This window comes from Otolemur garnettii, unplaced genomic scaffold, assembly GCF_000181295.1.
Source record: "Otolemur garnettii isolate 467f Iridium unplaced genomic scaffold, OtoGar3 scaffold00008, whole genome shotgun sequence".
Classification (NCBI taxonomy): domain Eukaryota; kingdom Metazoa; phylum Chordata; class Mammalia; order Primates; family Galagidae; genus Otolemur; species Otolemur garnettii.
Genome location: NW_003852403.1, coordinates 25,377,570 through 25,400,390, shown reverse-complemented (window position 1 = coordinate 25,400,390; position 22,821 = coordinate 25,377,570). Strand labels below are relative to the sequence as shown.

The 22,821-nt window shown below is 40.6% G+C and overlaps 1 protein-coding gene across 6 annotated transcripts in view; it reads right to left on the bottom strand.

The window, feature by feature from the left end:
- Positions 1 to 22,821, bottom strand: part of FAM13C (family with sequence similarity 13 member C) — a 110,967-nt gene that overhangs the window by 72,831 nt on the left and 15,315 nt on the right. For all 6 annotated transcript variants that reach the window (XM_023509597.1, XM_012801431.2, XM_012801429.1 and 3 more), the window contains one exon: positions 1,267 to 1,385. In XM_023509597.1, coding sequence (XP_023365365.1) covers positions 1,267 to 1,385 — 119 coding nt within the window. The remainder of the gene's footprint in view (positions 1 to 1,266; positions 1,386 to 22,821) is intronic.

The following is a 22,821-nucleotide window of genomic DNA, read 5'->3' as shown; positions in this document are numbered from 1 at the left end:
ATGTTGAAATATGCATGGGAATACACTTGACCTTATTCTTGCTGACAGAGGCAGTCATCGGGCTGGTGGATCTTTGTCTAAGCGGATTCCAGCCAGCCCAAAACAGCTTTATTACAATAAGGCCTCAAATAAAAGGGAGAATGTCCTGACCCGTGGAGAAATGACAAGTTTGAGTCCAACAGGTATTATCTGTCAGGTAAAAATAAAACAGACCAGAGATGGCAACTTGTGAGGACGGTTATTAAATGTGCCCAGAAATCCACTGGGATACTGATTCACCTCACCTTTGGGGGGTTCCATGATGCCAAATTTAGCATACTGGATATTTTAATGCACAATTACATAGCACAGCCAATCTTCATTTAGACTGTGATGCCTCAGAAAAAAATTCTAAAGGTCATGCTCAGAAGCGTAGCCCTCCCTTTCCACTAAGTAAGGGCTATGATTACACTGTACACAAGATCCTACAAAGACAGCTGACACAACTAGCGGTTGAATTCTTTCTTCTGTTTATTTCCAGAGGAGACTTTCCGTAGACAGCTGCAATGTCGGGCTCCCATCAGAAAGGCATGCCAACTTTTCTGCAGGCAGCTTTTCACCCACATCCTGCCCTGGGCAGTCTCCAGCAGGTCCAGTAGTCTAGAGAGGCCACCCCTGGGGCTACTTCAGGGCTAAGGTCACTTGACAACAGGGCCACACTGGGGGCAGCACAGAATCTGCACCTGCCATGCTGTAATCAGACATTTGTCAATTCAAATTCTGGCTCATCTATTACTTGCAAGTGTCTTAATGTTTATGAGATTCAGGCTCCTCCAAAAAAGGAGACTATGGGTACTTAATTTTATGAGGAAGTGGTGAAGACCAAATGAGAGAATTTATAAAAAGCAGTTGGCATGGCGCCTACAGAGTCATCATGAATTTATCATAATCATAGCGGAAGCTAATCCCCTCTAGCATGGAATAAAGGGGACAGAATGAATGAAATTAGCATTTCTCTCCCAGGGCAGGACCTATCACCACCCCTTCTTGGGCCTGAAGGTGGATTATCCTCAAATAGAAGACAGAGAAAGTGGGTCATTTATATTTCTCTTACACTCACTCTGTGATTCTCCTTCTAGGCCCCTTTAAGCAGTTTCTCTGACTCTAAGGAATGCCCATGAAAATCAGAAAGCCTTGACTCTTGTGTGGGGGTGGCAAGCACACGAGTTCTCATTTCTGGGAAAGGAACCCCGGGCACAGTGCAGCTTCTGACAACAAGAGACCCACCTTGGTTGAAGTCGCTCTGTTTCTTGGCACCTGAAGGTTTTATTTTGTGGACTCTCCTGAGCTGGCGTTCCTGCTCTCTCCTGACACTCTGACTGGCTGGGCACCACGTGCTCTGTCTCCTGCGAGAAGAAACAGCAAAAGTACGTGAGCAGTCAGCAGCAACCAGTTCCATAGCATTCTTGGGGTGGGAGGTGGGTCTCAGGCAGGTAGGCAGAAATACACGACACACTCTGTGACTACAGTGCAGGAAAAAGAGCCCCAAATCTAAAAAGTCTCTTTCTTTCTATGAGTCAGCTGCCGCAGGATTGCAGTATAAAGAAAAAATAATAATAGGGCAGCGCCTATTGTTCAGTGGGTAGGGCACCGGCCCCCTATACCGAGGGTGGTGGGTTCAAACCTGGCCCTGGCCAAACTGCAACAACAACAACAAAATAGTCAGGCATTGTGGCAGGCACCTGTAGTCCCATTACTTGGGAGGCTGAGGCAAGAGAATCGCCTAAGCTCAGGAATTGGAGGTTGCTGTGAGCTGTGTGACGCCACAGCACTCCACCAAGGGTGATAAAGTGAGACTCTATCTCCACAAAAAAATAACAATAATAATAATAAATCTAATGTCCAAAAGGTAGGACATAGCCATACAATGAGAACTTTATAAAAATCAAAAATGTTTCTATAGAAGAATGTGTGATGAATAGATATATCCAAAAATACAATTCATAGAACAATATTTAGAGCATAGGCTCATTTTTGCAAAATATATGTATGAATGTACACACACACACAGATTAGAAAAAGTTAAGCCAAAATCTGAACAGTGACTAACAACTCGGAGATGGCATTTTGGTTTTTTTTTTTTGGGGGGGGCATGTATGTTTACTAAATTTTCTACAAAAAACAGACATTATTTCTGTGATAAGAAAAAATAATTGTTATTCTGAAAACTAAGAAACAAACTGTTTCTATAAATTCCAAGGCTTAAACGTGTTTGATATCTCCTACCCCTGGCCCCTCCTCCCCAACACACTGTAGCCACTGGCTACACGTCATCTAAAGAAACCACCACAGAGATCATCCATGATGCAATCCACTCATTTATCTAGAAAACCTCCAGAGTGCTAAACTCTCTAGAGAATAACAAACACGCCCCAGCTAAAAGTAATCTGGATTCAACACAAAGGCTCACACACACCAAAAATAAAAGATTTACCTATGTCCAGCAGTAGCATGATTACAATCTTTGAGCCATGCCAAACCTCTAACTCACAAATTTTCCTTGGAATAAAATAGCCCCTCTTTACATGATCAATGAGATACTAAAACAGAAATCCATGAGAAATTTAGTAAATGCAGATGGCTGCCTTCATCCAGGCAAAGTAGTCAAGGGATGCAGTGAATCTGGGGCTGACTGTGCACTATAATGTGGTAGCAATAGAGCCCCAGATCCTCTTTTAGGGATGCGGGATGAAGTTAATACAAGTGCCAATATGTCAGGTGTCTTAGAAGTCATGTTTCCAAAATACTAGAATAACCCTGTGAGGCTATTTGCCTAGCAGGCACTATAAGCCTCTATAATAAAATGGCATGAATGCCTTCATATCAGATGGGTAAAATGGGGAGGTGGGCAGAGCTGTGGGAAAAGAATGAATTAGGCCTATAGAGATCCTTTCTTTAATTCTTCCAGGCCTCCAGTTTCAGGCAAGAAGACTAATTTCTATGAGTAGGCACTAATTCCCTACAGAGTTTGTAAAAAATTCTATAACTACCCAAATACTGACCAAATTCCCTCATACAATGGTTTTACCTACGAAATCTCTGTTCCTTCATTACTTGCTAGACGTATGACCTTAGCAAATTACATAAATTATCTGGGCCTCAGTTTTCTTGTCTGCAAAATGGGGATAATACCACCAACCCTGCAAGGTTTTTAAACAAGATGCCATAAGAGCCTCTCATAGTGCCTGGCAGCTGGGGGCAGACAGCAAACAGGAATGATCAGTAATTCCTTTATAGTTCAATATTCTGAAACTACTGCTCAGTAGATCCTTGGAGACTCAACTCAAATGGGTTCAGCAAAATAAAGCCTATTTTTGTAGTGAAATGCTGGTTTTAAGTTTCCATACTAATCATGATATTATTTTAAATATCATATGTAGAAGCCTTAATAGCTGTAGGCCTTAAGAAATGGTCCTTCGGAACTCTTAAAAAATGTAAACCCCAAATTTCCATTTTATTAAAATTGTACCTTTTTAGGAAAGAGTTAATATTGTTGTTTTGTTTTGCTTTTTTTAAAGACTGTATTTTATCTAATTCTTTGAACTCTCAGGGTAAAAAGGATTAGAGAGGCCACGCGCGCTGCTGGCCGTTGGATTCCCTTGGATCTAGGATTTACATTAGAGATAAGTAAGAGGAGCTTTGGACGAGGAGCTCCTGTAATCTGGTCAGGCTGGAGATCTCAAAGCACTGCAGGAGGAGAACTTCTCTCAGGAATTGAGGGAAAAAGAGTATTTGGAGACAGCTGACAATCAAGTCCCAGATTCAAATGGAATGAAGCAAAATATACTGTCTGTTATATTTCTTCTCCCCAGCTAGGAATTTCAAACCTCAGGGTCGTATGGAGAGTTGGGGGAAGAATGAAAAGGGAGTCTGGTGTAAATCATCTTGAATTCTGAGGAACGGAGCAGCCTCTGACGTGAAATGTACCCCCAGTAGTAGGCAGGTTGCCCTTCCCAATGCTCTAAAGTTCTGACATCCAACACTCCTCAGATCAGAAACCCAAGTATAGCCTTAAAAAATGCTGGTCTTACGAGCTTGGAAAATCTGTCGTTCTTAAGAGAAAGAGTAAAGATTTTCTGTTTAGTCCCTACCATTACATTGTCTCTTCACAGAAAGACCCCACGTGGACCAACAGCCCCAGAAAAGCTCACACGGGAATCAGTGAATCTTCAAATGCTTCTAACTTCAAGACTTTAAGTCTTACGATTAATGCCCCAGACAGCATAGGGCAGAGACAAGAGCTCCCTAATGAAACCGAAGTGACTTTCTGACCCTCAGAAACCATGAACCGTAATATATGATTATTGCTATTTTAAGTTTTGTGGTTATTTGCTATGCAACAATAGATAACAAAAGCACATTACCTTTCCTCTATGCTAAGATACCATCAATTATAAATGCCCTCATCACTATGATTAAATAATAGCCTTTTAGGAAAAAAACATAATGCCACAGTAAATGCACCCATTGATTTAAGGTACATTCAGACATGAGTAAGCTAAAAGCCCAAAAGGCTATGTGCGCTGGCATGAGGAATGAGGCAGCAGGCCTAGCACGGCATGTGAGGACACAACCAGCCTTGTCTCCTCACACACCCAGAAAAAAGCAGCTCCAAGAGTCTCAGGTGGAAGATGCAAGCACCTCACAGGAAATATGGGAGGAAAACTCAGCCCTTCTTCATCCTAGTTTTTAAAAAAACATTTCATGTTTTCCCTTAAAGGAAGAAGACAGAAGGAAAAGGGATATCATCTCATTGAATTCACAGAGCAGTAACTTTCAAAGGTATTGTGCTGCCATTTATTCTTAAAGATACAAAGGAACAGATACAAAATGAGAACAGTAGTATTCAGTCAAATGTATCTGTCTCCATCACAGAGATGTAGCCAGACATGCTGGGGACGGAGGCTCACTCTCTTGGTGAACGCACATCTATGTTCCTGTTAGACTCCACTGCCTTGCCAGTGTGAAGGTTCACCAGGGCTGACAAAGAAAGTCCCAAGTGTAAAAATCTACCTGTAGGTGACTGAGTTACCATTTTCTTCCCGTGTCCATCCCCTCCCCCAAAGGCAACAACACCTAAACAAGAAATAAAGGACACATTTGATTACCTTTGCCCATTTAAACTTCATCACATCTTTGGTGGGAATTGAGTGTAACAGCTAATCACAGAACATTAAAGCAGGGTGTTTATTCTGTTATCTAACAAAAATGCTACTATATACCAAGCATTTTAATAGTTGAGGGGGTTACACAAAGGTGAGTAAGCCATCCCTGCCCCCAAAGCACTTTAAGGTCTACTATTTGACACAGACTCAAGTGTATTATAGTTCTGTCTTCATTATACGCCACATGTTGGTGAGTTAAACACAACAAAATTATTGTCTTTTCTTTTAAAAGTGTCTACTGAAGATAAAAAGAATAAGGTAACAATTAACATGTACTTTGTTACATTAAAAAATCTGATATACATATTTCTATTGCCTGTTAGCCTGTTCTAAGCTTCTTTAACTATTACAAAAGAAAAAGAAGTCATTGTTCAAAGGCAAACATTCAATTCAGTTGATACAACATTACAGTACAGTCAACTAACATCATTCAACAAAGGTAACAAGTCTAGCCTTAGCCTGAGTTAGAAGTCTGTAGACCAGATTGCTATAAAAGGTTCAAAACTGCTTCAAAACTGTTATATAACTTTTTGGAGGACATGGTTCTTTCTACCAATGGCTTCGAAGAAGGGGTCATGCTACTGGTCAAAGCACAGGGGCACCCCAACCTGTCATTAGTCATTTTATTGAGCACTGTAGTTAGAATAGCATTATTGAGTTTAGCACAACAAACTAAAGTAAAAAAATAATATCGTAACAATCATTATAATGATAAGAATAAAAAAACCCACAAACTGGAAGCCTGGAGCTGCTGCTAGCCATGTCAAACTCTTGCAATATGCTATACCAAAAAATTTGAAATATCCACTGGTTATCTTCACTCTGCCAGAAACTTGCAAAGTCAAAAATACAAAAGTTTTCAACTTGTTACTTTCACAGAATAAAGCAAAAACCTCTTTGTGCTCCTTACTACCAGGAGCAAAATATCCTCTGAGTTCCCGCATATAATAGCTTCTGGATGTGTCAACCTGGGTGGGCTTGGTGTCTGCAGAACTGTCTTTGTCCTTCTCACTGTCGCCTTCCCAGAGGTTAATGAGTGGTGGGTATAGCTCTTTTAGTGGGATTGAAGAGGTTTTTGCATATACTTTTTTAGTGAATGGTGGTAATTTTTTCTGTTAAAACTTTTGGCAAAGTACACAGCAATGGACGCAAGGCTAATGACAGCAAACATGGACCCCATTACTGCAGCAAGGGCTGTACTGGTTTCTTGATCAGAGATGTCCAGGGCGAAGGCAGCATTTTTGGTTGTGACATTTATGCAGGACTTTGAGTCTGCTGATAAATATTGGACACTGTCAGACACAGGTCATAATCCGTGGATGGTTGAAGATGTGTTAGGTTGTCTTCATGGACATCTACTGGGACTCTAGTTGTATATGTTATATGGGGGTTGTCAATCTTCACAGTAGCAGATAATCATTTTAAGTTTGATGGTTGACATGGAATTAACTTTCCAGGGCACTAAAATGGAATGGGATTCCGTCTGCTTGACATATAGTTTTAACACCTGAGTACCATCCAGAAGGGTTCTAATAACCTTAATTGTTACCACTTGAGTGTCTGCCCCTTGGACGTTCTGGGCAACACACGTGTATCTTCCTGAGTCTTCAATTTGTATGTTAGATATTCCCAGAGTGTCTTCACTATCTAGCCTGTATTTTTCTGAGAGGGTTTCTATAGTTATCTTATTTCCAATGGGAGTGACCCAATAAATTAGAAGGTACCTTTGAACCTCAAAGATTTACACATGCTCTAACTCTTCCCTCCAAGACATGGTCAATCTAAACAACATTTTTCAGCTTTCCACACTTGAGGTGTTTTTTCTTTGTTCATTCTGATCCAAATTGATAAAACCTTATTTTCTTCATGGCCAGCTTAATTTTCAAATTCAGTGGTTTTATAACTAACCACTCTGTTATGAATAACAAGCCTTGCTGGTATATTGCACACGTCCTGGATGAAGAACACTACTATAACTCAGACTTTAACCTCACAAAAGCAAACTATGAAACCTAATCATATATATCCCCATATTAATTGGAAATTTAAAAATTCACATAATTTTCAATTTTGCAATATCATAAAAAATGTTGAGATGATGTGTTCTGTATTCATATTTTTGCATACTTATTTAATTATTTTTCCTTTCTTTTCTGAAACAAAGTCTCAAGCTATTGCCCTGGGTAGAGTGCTGTGGCATCATAGCTCACAGCAACCTCCAACTTGGGCTCAAGTGATCCTCTTGCCTCAGTTTTTCTATTTTTAGTAGAGATAGGGGTCTCACTTTTGCTCAGGCTGGTCTCGAACTTGTGAGCTCAAGCAATCCATCCTCCCAGGCCTCCCAGAGAGCTAGGATTACAGGTATGAGCTACTGCACCCAGCCTTATTTAATTATTTTTCTAGAATAAATTCATAGAAATAGAATTGTGGATCAATGAAATTTTCCTATTTTACACCTCATGATCCCATTTTCTAATTATTTTTCTGTAAAAGGCTGTATCCATGTATGTCCATACGAGCATTGATGGGAGTGTATGTTCCTCCCATGTCTATAATATTTGATGTTACCATTTTTTAAAGCCATGACTATTTGCTTGTGTGAAGATTTCATTATAATTTTACTTTGTACTTATTGATTACGCCTGAGGCTAAACATTTTACACACTTGACCATTTGTTTTACATCTTTGGGGATGTTGTTTATCTATTGCTTTCCTTTATTGGAATCATTTTCCTTTCCTTTTTTTTTCCCTTTGCTTTACATATTGAGTAAACTTTCAGCTGCAATATATATTTCAAATATTTTTTAAAAAGGCTTGTATTTATGAGAGCATGCGTTTCCCAAGAGCTCTAATTATGACATGATTAATATATCTGATATTCCCAGAGTCTGGAAAGACATATACAGTCAGTGATTAGAATGAACAATAGAAAAGGCTAAAATCTACCCTATTCCATATCACCTTGGCATTCCTTGGAACTTAAACTGACATATATCTGTGAAAGTGATTTAAAGTTCTTTTGAATAGTTGAGGAATTTTAAAGACTTTTACTCCTTGATTAAAGAAATTATCCGATTATTACATTCAATAATAGAGGTAAAGGAGGCCCTAGAAGAACTGATTTAAATTTCCTTTCAAAAGATGTGTATTCATTATTCATAATGTCCTGGCCTTTTAAGAAACAGGGCACTCAGGGAACAGTTTCTTCGGATCTACTTGTAAAAATCTTTTCTGGCTACCTTAGTTATTATTTCAACAAAAAAAAAAAAAAAGAAGAAGAAGAAGAAGAATAAAAGAACTCACGGAGGATGGCAGGCCTTGGTTCATAATCTACACATACCTACAAAGTGGGACCTCCTCACATCCTATCTTTTTAATCTGTAACACAGAGATATTACTTGGTTCACTGTTTTGTTGTAAGAATTTCTAGCAAGAAATACATTCTATATGTTGTCCATCTTATCCACTTTTCAAATCTAGTAACATTCACTAAGAACCTGATCTGTACCAGGGACTAAAATAGGCACTTTTTATTTATATTTCCCCACTAAAAAATGAAGAGGTGGCTTCTCATCTCCCAGTTCTCTCAGTGAAAAAAGTTAAGGGAAGAAAAGACAGATGGCTTACCTAGGCCAGAAAGTTGGCCTTTTATACAAGGAATGCCTTCTGGTGGACCTTGCAAAGTCTGACATTTACATATTTTAACATTATCCCCATGACAGAAGATACTGGGTATGCATGTACACCAGCTAATGTGGAAATATTTTAATAAAATAACCACAGCTTCCAATTCAGTAGACCCTAACAGCTTTGAAAGTATGCAGTTCTTGATCAGCTGGGGGGAAACTATTATTTCAAGTTGTTTGCATTATAAGACATAATACTTTATAATCAATACTTACTTAAAATTGCATAGAACAGGACTACACTGTATCACTTGACTGAGCCTGGTACCCAGATCCTTGCCCTAATATCCTAAACCCCAATTTGGAATTCTTCCCACTATATGTTTCAACAACCCAAGTTGACAACAGAACTGAGAAGCATCTTGTGTGAATTTGCACAAACACAGTCACAGTTAACAAGATGGAGCAGCTGGGGTGGGCAGTATTCAGTGTAAAATCAACAGAGTATGCAATACAGTATAAAGAAAGTCACCAGGCATTTGGATTTTCAGTAGTATTTGTTTGTTTGTTTGTTTTTCTCTTCTGTGCCACGTAGGTAAAGGACAGGGGGACTCTGCAATGCGGGAGATTCATGTGTTGCTTTCGTGACTAGATTCACGAAACTAGTCTTCTTTTTAACAAGCTTGAGACAGTGGGGCTGGAAAGCAGTGGGGAGAATTACCAGCTCTGTAAGAGGTAAGATTAGCCACCCTGGGTCCTCTGACAAGGGACTACCTGAAATCCAGCAACCTCTCTCCAAGAATCCTCATATCTCTGCTCCACCCCACTGAGGGGTCAAGGCCTTGTACAAGCTGCCAACTCTCCACTGACAACACATTGCTGAGTCTACAGAAGGCCACAAAGAGGATGAAGCATGATAGAAGGGACAAGGCACAGCTTCTGGTCATGATCACATGGCTTCACTCCCTAGTAGCACTGGTATCTCTGACTTCCAGGCCTGAGCCCTGCTTACACTGACCTTTCAACCAGCCTGATGTCTTAAGGCTAATGAAGCCTCCTAGACTTAACCATCATAACCTCCAGGACTCAGGAGCTGGCCATCCATCCCTACAGCTATGGGGGCTTCCTGGGTTTCTGACTACATTCATTCATCATTCAAACAGTGGGTTCCTATCAGGTGGGTTCCTATCAGGTTCCTACCCTCAGAGAGCTCACCATCTTTCAGTGGCAGAGGTGGTGGTTTTAGTAGGGTGTGGGGTGGGTGGCACAGACCAGAAACAGACACTTACAGTACAGCGTGATCAATGCTACAGTAGGATAAAGATGAAGTGTGACCTGCTCTGGGGACATATAGGAAATGACACCAAGCCAGTTCTTGGAAGAAGTATCACTGAAGTGGCCTAAAGGATGAAGACGCATCACCTGGAGAAAACTGAGCAATCAGGCAACAGAATGTACCAGGGCAAACATGTGTAAGTGAGAGTACAGTACATTTAACGGAATCAGAGTGGGTGACTATGTTTGGGCGTAGAGTCAAAGGTGGGCATGGTGACCAGTGAGGCAGGCGAGGCACAGGCAGAAGAGAGACCCTACAAACTCTAAAAGCATGAAGACCTCTGAGCCTCAGAGTTTGGTCTTCATTCTGTCGGCAACAGCAAGCCACTGCATATGATAAGTAAGGCGCATTTAGATTTGCCCTGGCAGAAGACCACCTCGGGCTCAAGCAGCAAATGAATGAAAAGGTAAGGAGGTGACATCAAAGAAGAAAGGACAGTTACAAACGCAGAGCACCCCAAGCAACCTCTGTCACTTGGATTACAGAGGTGGTAGGTGGTAGGGGGAAACACCAATTGGTTGAAAAAAATATGAAAGAGGTAGAAACAATAGGCCTGGGGATTAGCAGGATGTAGTTAAAAAAAAAGATAAAGAGAAAAAGAAAGGATAGACGGTGATGCCAAAGCCAAATCTCTAGCTGGGAAAATGGGATGAATGTTACAGCTACTCCCTGAAATGGACGCAGGAGGAGAAAGTGCTCAGGGAGTGCTGGGTGTGAGATGCCCACGAGGCCGCCAAGTAGACAAGCTGAATTTTACAGACAGATCGAGGCTAGGAATACACCCTCATATTTGGGAATAAACACGAGGGTAATTAAAACCACAAGTGGGATAACACCATCTAGACTGTGCAGACAGGGAAGAGAAAATCTGGGAGCAAACCCTGGGGAATGCCAATATTTATGGGCTGATGATATATTTTTAAATTAAATATCAAGCTGCAAAATAATGTATATATAGTAAGATCCCAGGGGGACAGATGGAGGGGTAGATCAACTCTGTGTGTGTGTCTCTTATTACCATGTACTTTTAAAAATGTGGAACATGTTAGTCTGTACATTACTCAATTGCTTGAATTGTTTAACACGGATGTGTTGCTTTTATAATGTAAAATAAGACTATTTAATTTAAAAAAATGTAAGAGGCAGGTGGAAAGGAGACTACTCTAGTCCCACACAGAGAAATGGGAAGAAAATACAGAGAAGAAAATGCAGAAAATGTTGTCATGGAAGCTTCAAGAAGGAAGATCATGGCTTGGCCCTACTCGTTCCCAATGTCAACGGGATACTAAGGAATTTTAACCGCACAAGGAAAATCCAGGGAAAGCAATTAAACAAACATTTTATATTAATACTCAATAATATGACTGCGATCTTAAGATGTTATAAATAATGTTCTTTAAAATCAGCGCCACTGTTCCCCACAGTCTATTTGTGTTCCATTTTAATAAAGACATGCGATTTTTTAAAGCAAGGAATCAAAATCCTGGCTAAATGAGACAATGAGGCAGTGAGTCAGCACCTATAAATACGGCAACACGCGCCTAAGCCTGCCCACTAGAACTGGGTCCTTCCCACAGTGCAGAGGTAGGAAAGGAAGGTGGAATGACCCCTCCATCGGAATGGGGTCAGTGCAGAATGCCCCCCCCTTCAGCCACATGGCCTCCCAGGCCACCTAGAAAATCTAGGCAGTTATTTTAACTTAAGAGATTACTGTAATTTTAAGAATATAAAATACTAATTTCTGTGACCTCGAGGTTGCCCAGGCTAGGCTTAACCTCCTGGGCTCAAGCAACAATCCTCCCACCTCAGCCTCCTCATATCACGGACTACAGGTGCATACTACCACACCAGGCATTCATTTCTTCTATGATTTTAACATCAATAAAGTACATATGTATATTTTGAAACATCTCCCCCTGAGTTGAGGTTTAAATTCCCTTAAGTACCTTTTACTTAAAATAGAGCAAATATCTTCCCAGGAAAAACCACCTTCTATTCCATTTTTGGCTGAGAAAGCAGACAGCCTGTTGATATGTAATCTCCACTATGCTATTTTCTGAAATTATTAGAACATGTCTGTTATTCTTTGTTTTCAAATCTCCCTCAATGTTTCATTTCATAAGGTCCCTTGCTTGTTTTATTTATCTTAGCAAGAATCAAATTATTCTTTTATTCCCAAAGCAATCATGAGAAATACCCACAATTACCATCAAAAAATTATCCCAGTTACCAAAGTGCTTCCACTAATGTCGAGCAGAGGAGAATTAGAGAATCTTCAGATTCAGAAAAAGTGCTGCACTCAGGGAGCAGGGGAGCAAACGGGGGCTTCCAATCCTAGTTATTAATAAACTTGTTGGGGTTTTTTTAGTGGCTACTTATTGTAATATTTACGGAATACTTCCAACAGGGCCAGGGACAGTTACAGCTGTGGGATTCTAGTAGCAAATGAAACAGATAACTCCAGAAGCAACAATAACAGCAAACAAAACCAGGAGAAATCCTAGGCTAGTCAGTACCGCTTTGTTCTGATGTCCTACCTTCTATGATGGATGATCAAATCAACAAGTCTAAGAGTGCCAGGACATGTGAAATATCTTTTGCAGAGTTACTCATGTACCCTGAGTTGCTTTCAATTTCCTCAGTCCATACCCTGTGCCCTCTCAGCACAGACCCATGGGTCCTGGATGGTCCCTCTCAAATCTCCCTTGAGGACCTGAGGCCACATCATTAGCCCTGTCTGGATGCTTCTCTCCTTCCCAAAGATGTTTATCCTGTGCAGGCTTCCTGTGCAGTATACGCAAGATCTGTGTCCTCAGGGTCCGTCCCCCAAGTTGAAATGTAAGCCCTGCAAGGAGGATGTTTTTCACGTATTTCTTGTACCCTCTCTAAGTGCTTCAGTGCCTTAGAAAATATTTGCTCACTTGGCGAGTCGTAACAGGTCTGGGACAAAGGAATAGGCATTTATGCAATTGGGAAACATACCCCCCCACACACACACACATGCACTTTCACTCCAAAAACTAAGACTAATTTCAAGTAAATGCCAGTTGAATTATTCCTGGAAAATATATATATTTTATATATGTGTTTTTTATGTGTTATATATATATTTATTTTTCTTTTTTTACTGAAATGCCAGCTTCTCATTGCTCTCACACTTATTTCTGCAACTAGAACGAAGCTAAGAAAGTTTGGCCTAAGGAAGGGCCTTGAACAGCTGCCAAACGCTAACGGCAGCTCGGCCCTATACCGCGTGCAAACTTTTCAAACTTCTTTCCCATCCATTAGCATGGCTCATGAAATGTGTCTCTTAAATAAGGGCATGTGAGTACTCGGACAGTATTTTAAGTGCTGCCTCCGTTTACGTTATTATCACGCCTAACAATTCTTCATAGAGGGTGGCAATGTAAAATGCAACCCAGACTTGTTCACGAACATTCTGAACAAATTTCAATCTGACAGTTTCAGGCTTTCCTCGACGAGCACTGAACTCCATCCAGATGCTGAGCAAAGCGCGGCCTCAGACAAGGGTGTCTCACAGCTTTCCACACTGGACTCTCATCAGGGGCCCGTGTCAACAAGAGACATCGCTGCCCTCCGTTCCATTGAACTACGCACTGAGGATTTTAAGGCAAAGCTAACTGTTGTCACAAAATGTGGAACAGTTAACAAAGAAGAGGCACGCCGTGCCAGCATTCCCTTTTAAAGACATTCTGAAGCTGCGGGTCGGGCCTATCTCTACCACACATGGTTCCAGTTTTTTGTTTGTTTGTTTTTCCTTTTGAGGGAGGCAGGAGAAAAAAGGAAAAGGAAGACGGAAAATGATACGATCTCAGAAACCAAGATGCCCACGTAGATTTCAACTTCACAGAAACTTATTTAAGAAACATTTGATAAGTGGGATGAAAATAAACCAAGGTAGAAGTGGACTATTACGTACTGTACTATTTCCAACTAAAAATAAGTTAACAGCAGTAAGAAAGTAAATCCTACAAGGGTACATGTGAAATTTACTAAATGGAGAACAGAAATGTCTTAACACAACCACTAAGAAAAGGCCGTGAAGGCTATGTTAAGCAGTTTGATGAAAATATTTCAAACTGTATATAAAAACAGCACACTGTACCCCATGACTGTATGAATGTACACAACCATGATTTAATTAAAAAAAAAAAAAAAGAAAGAAAGTAAATCCTGACAAGAAAATTATTCTAAGATAACTAAAGAGGGTGGACGTTTTGAAAACAGTGGTTTCTCGTGAATGCCTAACGTTCACTTGCATTTTAACAGTAATTCCAAGTCTTTATCATTAGGTCAACAACACTCTCAGTAATACCCCATACCCAAGTTGCTAGATCTAGGGAGCAGGGTTTCACAAATGTCCAAAATATTAACAGCCTGCTAAAAGATCTCCACCTACAATGTTGGCATAAAGCTGGGCTAACTCTACAGAGACCAACTTTCATCTTATCAAAGCTGCACAAACAGCCTCCATGTCCAATTTCCCAATTAATAGTCATTAGGACCTTCTATCTCTAAGTCTTTTACCAGACTCTCTAGCCACAAGTGGAATATATTGCTCCAAAGATGGTCCACTTTAGAAAGACGCTTCCTCCCACACAATAAGATCAGATGATACATTTGGACTGAATTGAATATTCAAAGTAAAGATAACTCATGGAAAATTTTTATGTGGACCTACGAAAAACCTAAGATGGACCTTTTAGCCTCAAATATCAATTGTTGGACCATCTTCTCTGGGGAATTTTTTAATTTGAAAACCTATCTGGAATGAAGAAAGAGCCTAATAGCTAGAACACCTGAACTCAAAAGCATTTAGAGATCTATCGACAGACACCAGTGTCTCTAACCCAAAGGTCACGCCCTCCTGTTTCAAACTAATACCCATATAGCTTTAGGATACAGGAAGCCCAAAGGAGATAGGATTCCACCAAGTGAATGATGTTAGAATAACTAAGGAAAACCCATAAGAAGAAATTCTGAAATCCAGTCTCTTCTCTTTCCTAAATCAAAGTGTCTATCAGCTCTCCACGGCCTGCATGGTATCTCTTCACTGGGGGGTAAGTCCCAGGGGACAGGAATGGCAGACACTAGGGGCTCTGCCATGGGGTGCAAGCTCACAAGATATGCAATGGCATGGAAGCTCCCTGAGGGCCACACTCTCTTTGGACCTATTCTTCACAATCTCACACAGAGGTATGCAATAGATATTTCTTGAATGAGTTATTGATACGGCATAGTGTCCTGGAACATCAAATTTAAGTAAACATTCAGAGGGAAAAACACCCTTTTCCCTTAAAACAGCATGTTAATAAAATGTAGCATGCTTAAGACTTTTTAAGATGATGTACATGTTCCAATCAGGATTCTTAGCTTCCAAAGATAGAAAAAAACTCAAAATAATTTAAGCAAAGAATGAATTCACTGAAAAGCTTACAGAAAAACCCCAAGGTCTAGTAAACCAGACAAGGGAACACTAAGCTAGGAGCACACAAAACTGTGCTCGGAGCCCATGCAATGTGGCCACTCTGGCCACCCTAAGCATTCTGCATCTCTGATGACACTGATCCTACACTACTATGTGACTTTATTTTTTAAGAAAAAAGTAAATGATGCAGCTTAACAGACTTTACCACAACACTGATTATAAAAAAAAAAAAAAAAATGTGACTCTTAGGACATATAAAAAGCAGTGGATTCTGCAGTATGCAAAGGTCACGCTTGACAAGGGGCACCACCACCATCACCACCACTCACATAACCAAGCTCACCAGTTTGTTGCATCCACTACTACCCCCAGAGGGGACTTCTTTGGGCTAAAGGCTCTCAAGCCAAGTGAGGGTGGGCACTTCTGCCTGGCAGCACCTCAGTGGCACCCATGTCCTAACTGAAAGGGAGGCTGGAGAAGCAAATACTGGCGTTTCAGCTTTTAGAGTGGAAAAAAAAAATCTGCTTTTTTCTCTCCTGTGGGAAATTCTCCAAGCACAAGAACAGAGTTCACGTGCTTGGCAGCCAAAAACAGAATGACAAGTATCCCCTATGGGGAGATTTCAAAGAAACTCCCTCTTATGGTAAAACTGCAGTCTCCTCTGCTATTTGAACTTAGAAACAAATAAACATTTGAGAAGTACCAGAAGAAAAAAATTCCTCAGCATGGAATCCAAGGCCCTTACACTCCAGCCCCTGCAAACGTCCTGTGTAGCCTCCATCACCCCATCCTACCCACATTTCACACTCTGGGGATGACAAGGTGGGTGGCAGCTCTTGAACTGCACTGTCACTCAGGTCTTCTCTCGTCATGAGATTGTTCCCTGGGCTTAGGAAACCTTCCTTCTCCGGCCATTTTCCCTACTTAGATTAACTCCCATTTCGCAACTTGGACCAAAAAATACCTCTTGCGTGAACTTTTCCACATAGCCCCCCTTTTCGTGATCTTTTCAGTACATATATAATAATATATATACCATTAAAGGAAGAGGTCCCCCCCACCCCCTGCCGATAGCTAAACAAAATTGAATTCATTTCTTGCTTGCTAAAGCAAAGGAGGTTATACCTGAAGAGAAGGTCTCCCTGGGCAATGCAAGACCTTTTATAGGGTTTGGAGACCCTGAAAGCTCAGAGACTGGCAGACTCCCAGAAGCTCGAATGTTTAGGTATTAGTTGACCCTTAGCTGTAGAGGCAAAGCTGAGTGAGAAAGTCACCAGCCAGCTGACTTGCAGAAGCTCGTGCACTGAAGTTAAGCCATTGTGGATCATCTGGCTTTACAACTGCCTGGTTGGCAGGGGCACTCACTGGCTAGCCCAAGGAAGCAGGAATGATTGCTGGAGCAAGTCGTTACTGATTAATCTAAACAGGTACAGAACAGGTTCTGATGTTACTGATCACCCTTGGTACAGAACGATCGGAATTCTCCTAAGGGGAAAGGACCTTTTCATTTCCATTCTCACTATTGTGACAATATGTTAGGATGTCATAACGATATGAGTAGCTAACATTTAAACATTTACTGAGCCTTGCTATGTACCAGGTATTTTACTAAGTACTTTAAGAGGATTATTTCATTTAATTTTTCAAACAACCATTTATGTGAGTACTGTTATGTCTCACTTTCCACGTGGTTAACCGCAGGTGCCTCCCTGAGATGCATGTGCAAACCAATGACGACAGAGGCTATGCTCTTACAAGCACAAGATAAGGACTCCACTGCCCGTTCCTACCACTGTCTCCCCCGTGATAGATAATACACCTGCCCCAAGCACACGCACCAGATCTCATCTCTCTTTGCGTCCAAACTACAGTAGTTCCTGGCCTCTCACACAGAGGCACCCTCAAAAGGCTGCTGCTCCAGGAAAAAAGACAGGCAGTCTGGAATCTTTCCCTTACTTCCAACCCTGGTTTAAGAGTCAATAAACTCTTCATTTTTCCATCTAACCATGCCAAAGTTGATAACAAAACCAACATCCTGAATAAACTGTCAACTACATCCATGATTTTGAGAAAAGCAGGCCATGAGACCACATAGTCTACTTGGTTTCCAACTACTTTGTAGGTAAATCTTCGTCGCTGATGCAACCACTAAAACTAAATGAGGAGCCATCGACCTACACCAGCTTCCCCCAAGTGGAAGTCCTCAATTCTACCACTTCTACAAGGTGCACCGCCTAGTACCTGGACCCTAGTCCCAGAGCCCCACACCCGCCAACGTACTTGGTGCTGCATGTCCTTCTTCATCAGAATCTCTCATTTGATGCAAAGAGAGATGAGAGATTCTCTTAGTGCTGCATATCCTCTTATATCAGAATCCTATCAGCGCTGGCAGGAGCAGCAGTGAGCAGTCAGCCTGAGGCTAATTCAGGAAGACCCTTGCATTAGTTTCCTGACTTATTGGCTTAAAAACAACAAAAATTAATTCTTTCACAGTTGTCAAGGCCAGAATTCCAAAATCAAGGTGTCAACAGGCCCATTCTCTCTCCAAAGGCAATAGAGGAAAATCCTTCCTTGCCTTTTGCAGCTCCAGGTGGTCCCTGGCACTCCTTGGCTTGTGGCAACATCACTCCAACCTCCGCCCCTATCTTCACATGCTTTTATTCCCTGCACGTCTCACTGTGTCTGCTCCTTTTCTGATAAGGAAACTAGGCATTGGCTTTCGAGCTCACACTAAATATCCAGGATGAACTCATCTGAATTCTTACATTTATTATGCCTGCAAAGAGCCTATTTCCAAATAAGGTCATATTCTGAGGTTCCAGTGGACATGAATCTTGCAGAGAAACTGTTCGCCCCGATATACCCTCTGTTTATAGGAGGGCCAATGGAGGCCACCCTAGGCATACTCAACCCAGTCTTCCTGATGAAGCACCATGTTATTGAACTTGATCTGGCCAATCAAGCAAAATTGGCTAATAATTTTACCTAGGAACAGATTATTAGTGAAACTGGCAGTTTAAGAAAGGAGAGAACAGAGCAGGCCAGTGTGTATAGGGAAAGCCATATTCAAAATCCACCACAGGTCCCAATGGAACTAAAGCTCATAGACGTGAAAAATCCACATCACACACCTCAAAATAAGGAGACAGAGGATTATTTATGTGTTTGTTCAAGACATGCTCTTTAGTCTCGTTTGCAATGGAAAAACCTTCTAAAGAATACAACATTGGGGCAGTGCCTGTGGCTCAAAGGAGTAAGGTGCTGACCCCATATGCCAGAGGTGACAGGTTCAAACCCAGCCCTGGCCAAAAACTACAAAAAAAAAAAAAAAAAGAATACAACATTAAAAGGCTGAGAGACAAAACACCTTTAGCAATTAGCTTACAAGTAAATGAGAGGGAACCCAAATAAACTAACTTCAAAAGCACCTTAGTCAACAGCACAATGTGTTCAAAGGTACAGCTCAGCCATCAAACACTGTCATAAATTCCAGGTGTGGCATTTCTGAAATTTGGGCCAGATAATGAAAATTTCAATGGAAGGAAAATAAAATAATGTTCAAGGATTATTGTAGGATGGGCAGGGCATGGTGGCTCACACCTGTAATCCTAGCACTCTGGGAGGCCAAGGTGGGTGGATTTTTTGAGCTCAGGAGTTCAATACCAGCCTGAGCAGACCCTGTCTCTACTGAAAACAAAATAAATAAAATAAATGAGGCAAGATGATTGCTTGAGCCCAAGAGCTCAAGGTTGCTATGAGCTAGGATGCCATGGCACTCTACCCAGGGTGACAGAGTTAGACTCTGTCTCAAAAAAATTAAATTAAATTAAAAAGGAAGAAAAAAAGAGTTGTTGTAGGTACTGCATGTTCTGATAAAAATAAAATTCTTTTGAAAAATAATCTGCAAAGACTTTCATTATTTCTGCAATTGGAATTTTATCTCCACTGCTGCCCCCTCATGTCGATGCCTCCCTAAACCCACTCGATCTCTGCACAGATTTGGTCACCTCTTGGTGGACTGTCTGCCTGGGGCCTTTATTTGCCACCAGATCCTGGAGACAGCAAGGCTGCATGGGCTAGAGCAAAGCACATAGGATTCCTCTCTGGCACCTGCCCTGCGGATGCTGCTGACATCTAGAGTGACCTTTGTTCCTTCTCACTCTTCATCTCATCAAGAACCACTTGGTAAGTCCCCAACCTGTTTTTTAGCACAAGGTGTGAATAGAATCAAGATTTAATAGAGAGTTGTTTTTTTTTTTTAATCCCCTCCTCTCTATTTCCATTTTGATCCTTCATATTAGGTAGAAAAGGTCACAGTTATCAAAGTCTTTAAAGGTAACCAGTGAAAACATAAACAAAATTATAAAAAAAAAAAAAGAAGGAGCTTAAATCAATAGCATTTGTCTGTTTTATATTTAGAGTTAATTCAGGCTTTTGCTCATTCCTCTTGTCTTTCAGAGAGAGCACTATCTCGGTATTCAGAGGACCAGGCTCTCAGTATTTCTAAGCAAATGTCAGTTTCAATACAGCTGAGAAGACAGTAACAGGGAGAGGGAAGCTAACAGCGGGAAGAGAGGGAAGGGCATAATTCCCTCCTATGGATCTGTGAGCACAACATTCAGTGATTTGCTTTCCTGGCAATTTTTAAATCTGGTAGGTCATGCCGTTAGTATAGCCAGTGTTTTCTGGATGAAAACACACTAAAAGCCAACCACGACCCTAACCATGCTGCCAAACTGACGTAGCTTTAGACCTTGAGAGTCTCCCTTTGCTTATTTAATGTTAGTTTCAGTTAAAAAGCTTAAAAATGTAACATTGGAATGACCTTTCCTATTGGAAATTTTCCTGGCATGTGTCAACATTACCAAGCCAGGCAATCATAATATGGTGGTAGCTCAGCATATTAAAGAATAAAAGAACCAGTGCCAAACATCTTTGTTCTTGCAAGAAATTCTTTAATTGTAGCTAAAATAATAAAAAATAAAAAAAGATTCATAACAAAACCAAGATGGGCTTTGTTGGGTGGGAAGGAAAAGTTCTATCATGATTTAAAGCCCTTCAGTTACCTGTGCCTACAGGCATCTATGTAATAAAATAAAGCTTAAATAGTTAAGTCATCTCATCTGCCACACTAGTCTCAATCTAGAGCAGCAGTTTTCAAAGCTACAAAGCTCTGGCTAGCTGCTTATCTGCAACAGGATGAATGCTCAAAATATGACACTGTTGTTCTGTCTGTTTGGGCCAGAAGCTATGTCACTTTTAATCATTTTAACACTGGCTCAGAAAAGTCAGCCTTCCTATTGATTCAATGGCTGCCACTGCTCTCAGCCAGCAGGGTCCTATGGGATAGGTGGTCTATGGACTTTGAGCACAGGTTTTCAAAAATTTTAAGCACTTCTATCCAATTTTCATGGTTTTATGGTCCAAAGAGAGTGGGCAGCTTTGTCTAGAATATTTCAGGCTGTTTAAACACTGAAAGTAAAATAAATACTGCAAGAAGCTTCCTGTATTAGGCCCCAGACTTCCCCTCCTGCACTATCTTTACCCTTGAAGGGTAAAAAAAAAAAAAAAAAAGAAAAAGAAAAAAAGAAAACAAAGAGAAAAAGAAAGAAATACCAGCTGCTTAAGTTACTTCTGCCTTGAGAGGAGAAGATGCATTTGGTTAAATTTTCGTACTTTTCATTCATGATAGGATCACCAAAGTTAACATAAAAATACAGGACACCCAGTTAAATTTAAATCTCAGATAAATAAGGAATTCGTGCTTAGTAAGTAATTTATGTAAGCGTACCGCATGCAATATTTGAGACATACCTAATCTAAAAATATTCTTTGTTGTTTTTCTGAAATTCAGATTTAACCAGGCATCCCATATTTTATCTGGCAACTACTTGTCTTGCAAAATAAGGGGACCCAAATTGCAGCCTTGAGGCTAATATGTTATGTCTCAGTCCCACAGTGATATTTAACTATGTTTGATAAAGTTTAGACTGGCAATTCTTACTTACTTGAAATGTTAGTTCATTACATTTCTGCCATCTAGACTTTCCAAATAGCTTTACTTCCAAGCTCCAAAACAGGCTTAAGTCCTTGCTGTTTCCTCTGCCTAAAGAACACGCTGCTCGTGAACAAATATCACCAAGTATAGAAGGATGTGAATTTGTATATGTATGTGTATCCAGAAACTAGCTCCCACATCTGACAATATCCACCCACTTTCTATAAGAAAGATTTTTAGATCAAGTTTTACAACACCATCAAACACCACAGATTTAGTTGCCATAACCCAAAGGTACTACAATCTTCTGGCAAGAGTAAGAGCACAATTATTCCTAAATAAAATAGCCAAATTAATGAGCTCTAGGGTTTCCTTTGGCAATAGGAGACAAATCAACACTAGATCCACTTTTTAGTTACCCGTAATAAAGAAGTAGGATTTTAACTGAAGAGATGCTTGTATAAAACTCCAATTCTTTTTCAAAACAATATGATGGCATGTGATGATACTTAATTCATATTAATATTCTTTCTCTTCTTCTAGTCCTTAACATTAACACTTCAGTAGTGTGAAGAACTAGAAAAGTAAAAGTTAACTTCGTGATACTTAGATAATTTTGCTTAAAAGTGTTTAGGGGGTTTCGTATATGATGAAAGATGAAAAGGAAAATTTCACAGTCAAAGCTTGATCTCTTTCCAGGCTCTTAGCACATCTCCTGGAGCCCAGAGGAAGAAACGGATGCTTACGTACACCAGACAAACAGCTCGTCTCCCCAAGGAAGCGAATTAGCAGTACGCAGCTCACTGCAGAAAAGCTCTTCCTACCTTTTGTCTGCTGCTAAAACAGCCACCAGAGGGGAGGTTAGAAGGACAGTGTGCACAGCACATGGCAGAAGGCAGGGAGGCAGGATGACAGACTCCATCTACCAAAGCCACATGCTCTCTGGACATTCATTATGAAGTCCACGACAGGAAGTTAGTTCTATTAGTCAAGTCTTATCTTCCCCAAATGAGATTTTCAGGAATTAATATTATGACTTGTATGGTAATCAAGACAAGCCCATTTTTAATTTTTCACAACATATTACAATGTATAATCCATGCATTGAATCAGATTTCCTCCCTGGAAAACTGACAGTTTGCTATCTACTGAGACATTCCACATAAGAGCAAAAAATGTTATTAGTGTCAACTTTGATCAGGAGTAT